Below are 4,290 nucleotides of genomic sequence, written 5' to 3' on the forward strand. Positions count from 1 at the left end.
ATTCATTTAAAGTTGATACAACTGCTGGCAAATCAAATATTATTAATATCAGGAAGTACTCAGGATATCTTTATCCAAGCACTTTGGATAAATAATATATTTTAATAAATCTTATGCACTGAACAAGGCTCAGTCTGCCAATCCTCAATACGCATCATAAGCCTTACAGAGTTATAAAGAGAAGATACAGGATGTTTAAAAAAACAACCTTTAATCACTAAACAGTGACATTGCATCCAAACAATCTTCCAACTGAATTCTTGGTTTTAAATAAATCATTCTGTTGTTTTCTTACCAAACTAAGCTTTATTTTTGCACAGGGCATTCAGAGCAGAGTGGAATGTGGAACATCATTTGGTTACATTACAGAGCACTTAACGTTGTTCTCATATTGATGTGCAGAGTTGCTGCAGGCTGCAGGCTCAGCATGACGTTCACTGATTCATCATAAACAGACACACTGTGTACATGACCCTCATACACTTTACATGTTGTATCAAGCATTGAGCCATAAACTGTAGGGAGCAACAGTTTTTGAATAATTACCACAAACAATAACTACTGACAATTACGCATGCGTAAAACAGAATGTAAAAGCGTCGCTGCTGCTCTTTGTCATTACTGCAGATGATGAGGATGATCGGGATCCTGAAAAGAGCAGAAGAGCAGTAAGCTGTCTCATCATGCAAAGCTAATTACAGAGTTTACACTTCCATCCGTGAGTGAAACACATGAAAGTCTGAGCTGTACTCATTTAAAATGCAGCACGTTGTCGGGGCAGGTGAGAGACAGGTAAGAGCAGAGAGGAAATCCCATCTGGTACAACTGATGCGGCCGTGCGCCGAGGACCACGGACGGACTGCGCTCTGCGCATGTCTCCGCAGACAACCCGAGGATGCTGCTGCGCATTTCGTCTTCGCTCCTCGATAAGATGCTCTCGATGCTAAAACCTTTTGATTTGTCCCTGCTCGGCGCGTGTCCTTTCGGCCTGTCCTGCGCGAGCGCAGCCAAGTTAGTGTTCCCCGCGCAACTGAAACTGACGGCGCAGAGCGGACCTCTCTCCTTGTCTCTTCCGCTGAACGCTGACCGTCTCTGCTCTGGCTCCCGGTGGAGGGACGCGCCTGGGACATGCACAGGGTCTATCCAGAGCGGAGCGTGTCGCGGAACAGGACATGTCTCAGGTTGGGGGGCGTCAAGCCTCCTCCCGGTGGACGCAAGCGTACCCTGGTTGAAGGACACTTTAGGTCTGGGAGGATTATGCGTCTGCTCCGCGTGGTTAAACTCGACAAGAACCGCTTTTGTGTCAGGTTGTGTCTCCACCGCCTCCGCGCCCTGCCTCGCTGGTGCCTCTATACCCGAGCCGGTCTGATGTCTCAGAGAGGATTGAGGGTCCCTGGATGGGCCCGGGCCCTTAGAGCGCTTGTGTCCTCCGACTTTGGAGTCCAGAGCCTCCTGCTGGCTCTTCGCCTTCCTCTTCCTCCGACGGTAGTTGCCGTTCTCGAACATGTCCAGACACTTGGTGTCCAGCGTCCAGTAGCTGCCTTTGCCAGGACGGCCCTTCTCTCTGGGCACCTTGATGAAGCAGTCATTCAGGGACAGGTTGTGGCGGATGGAGTTCTGCCAGCCCTGCTTGTTGTCGTGATAGAAGGGGAACCGGTCCATGATGAACTGGTAGATGCCGCTGAGCGTCGCGCGCTGCTCCGGTGCGCTCTTGATGGCCATGGCGATGAGCGCAATGTAGCTGTAGGGCGGCTTCTGCGGAGGCTCCTCGCGGGCCGGCACGAAGCTCAAGGTGGCGGGCACGACCCCTCGGCTGTCCCCTCCGTACAGGTAGATGAGCGGGGTACCGGAGAGGCTCAGAGCCGAGTGCGGCATTCCGAGAGGCGGCAGACGGCCGTGGTAGAGAGTCATTACGCCGGGGAAGCTGCAGTGTGTCCCGGGGAAAGTTGAGCCTGCTCCCGGAGCTCCTCTCCACCACTGACTGACTCCCCAGCCTCATGAGGGCCCCTGGAAATGTTAATAATTGTTGTACGTTTGCTGTGTTATGTTGACTTTGCACTGGGAAATAAATTGGCCATCATAAACAGTCGGTGGTGTTCTGAGCCCACCCACATTAATTAAAATTTCATTGCGCTGAAACTCCCTCGTGCACCCCCCACCCCACCTCACCCCACCCCACCTCTCCGTCCAACAGCCAATGAGGTGCCGGGTTATTCCCTCATCTGTTTATAGAATTAGTCGCTTGATAAGTCTGCCCACCCAGGTCGAATCAAGCTGTGTTTATTTGGAAAAATTTCCGGGCACTCAATACATAAACGCACTGATGTGCTGTTTGAAATATCACGTCCACCCCTGACGCTGAGAGTTGCTCACACAGAGAGAACAAGCAAACATTGCCGGGTCCTCTCTGGGAGTTGCTTCGGGTTCGCTCATGTGAAAACAAAGTGTATAAAAGGGAAATGAAGTCAAACAATGTCTCTTAACTCGTGTCAGGCCCACAGCAGATCTGAGGACAGTCAGTGATGGGTGACTGACCAGATACTATCACTGTAGACTACTGCTACAGGCCTGCAGCTGCTTTACATGCATCCGCAGGGTCCTTGTGTTGTGAATTATTATGAGACATGTATGTTTAATTATGCAACAGTAAGTTTGTGAAAAAGTTAGTTTTTTCACATTTGTATTCAAAGAATCTGTTATATATTTCCAGCAACTGTATCTCCATCTTTATTGTGATTATTTTATTTATTTATTTTCCTAAAAACAGTCAAATTTTAAGCAATAGATATTAAACTATAATTTGACTTTGAAGGAGTGATATTTATCAGCTATTAAACACATTCTCAGACATGACTTTAGCGGATTGATTTCTCTATCTGCTCATGATGACAACAACAAAGTGAGCGGTCCTTTTAATACAATTTATTTTTGTAAAACTGGTAGAACTGAACTCTTATTATATTAAATCTCTTCAGTTCCCACCTGGCTCAAATACAAAATATACAAAAGAAACAAGCTCATTTATTTTGTGTATTATGATGGCACAAGAAACCATCCGTTTATATTCATTTTAGTGCATTTTCTGTATTTAAATATTCATAGCATCCTCCGTATCTTCTTGCTTTATTTGTGATCATTTGTGTCCTGCAATATTAAACATATTCATCTGCAGGTCTGTCACAATGAAAACACCACGATGACAGAACACTGAGCGGACAGAGCAGCACACATGTAAAGTAGAAGCACGAATATTTGTGCAGTCGGCGGTTCTGGATGCATCTTGTTTTCATGCTTTTACAGCCGGACAAAAGTTTTGAATGACAAGTATTGGTTTCACAAAGTTTGCTGCTTCAGTGTTTTTAGATCTTTTTGTCTGATGTTACTATGGTTACTGAAGTATAATTACAAGCATTTCATAAGTGTCAAAGGCTTTTATTGACAATTACATTACGTTTATGCAAAGAGTCAATATTTGCAGTGTTGGGAGAAGTTGCTCTCGGAGGATGTTTGGTACCTTTCTTTATTCATGGCTGTGTTCTGAGGCTACATTGTGAGTGAGCCCACTCCCTTGGCTGAGAAGCAACCCCACACGTGATGAATGGTCTCAGGGTGCTTTACTGTTGGCATGACACAGGACCGATGGTAGCGCTCACCTTTTCTTCTCCGGACAAGCTTTTTTCCGGATGCCCCAAACAATCGGAAAGGAGATTCATCAGAGAAAATGACTTGACCCCTCAGCAGTCCTATCCCTGTACCTTCTGCAGAACGTCAGTCTGTCCCTGATGTTGTTCCTGGAGAGAAGTGGCTTCTCTGCTCCTCTTCTTGACACCAGGCCATCCTCCAAAAGTCTTCGTCTCACTGTGCGTGCAGATGCACTCACACCTGCCTGCTGCCATTCCTGAGCAAGCTCTGCACCGGTGGTGCCCCGATCCCGCAGCTGAATCAGCTTCAGGAGACGTCCTGGAGTTAGCTGGACTTGCTGGGCGCCCTGAAGCCTTCTTCACAACAACTGAACCTCTCTCCTTGAAGTTCTTGATGATCCGATAAATGGTTGATTTAGGTGCAATCTTACTAGCAGCAATATCCTTAACATTCTGGACTATATGCAAATTGCCATCATAAAAACTGAGGCAGCAGACTTTGTGATAATTTATATTTGTGTCATTCTCAAAACTTTTGTCCACGGCTGTACAGTAGAGGCTCACAATGTGTCTATTCTCTCTGTGAATTATTATCCAAACCTGAAGGTTGTCAAGATAAATCAAAAGGACCATGTGATGATTAAATCTG

General features: G+C 46.5%; 1 protein-coding gene across 1 annotated transcript; it reads right to left on the reverse strand.

Annotated features, from left to right (window-relative positions):
- Positions 1–750: 750 nt before the first annotated feature.
- Positions 751–1,911, reverse strand: foxl1 (forkhead box L1). The gene has a single exon (XM_076112717.1). It carries the CDS (start codon positions 1,909–1,911, stop codon positions 751–753), a length of 1,161 nt encoding a protein of 386 aa, XP_075968832.1.
- Between the last annotated feature and the right edge of the window lie 2,379 nt (positions 1,912–4,290).

This window comes from Anarhichas minor, unplaced genomic scaffold (assembly GCF_050575085.1).
Source record: "Anarhichas minor isolate MPS153535 unplaced genomic scaffold, ASM5057508v1 ptg000005l, whole genome shotgun sequence".
NCBI classification, from domain to species: domain Eukaryota; kingdom Metazoa; phylum Chordata; class Actinopteri; order Perciformes; family Anarhichadidae; genus Anarhichas; species Anarhichas minor.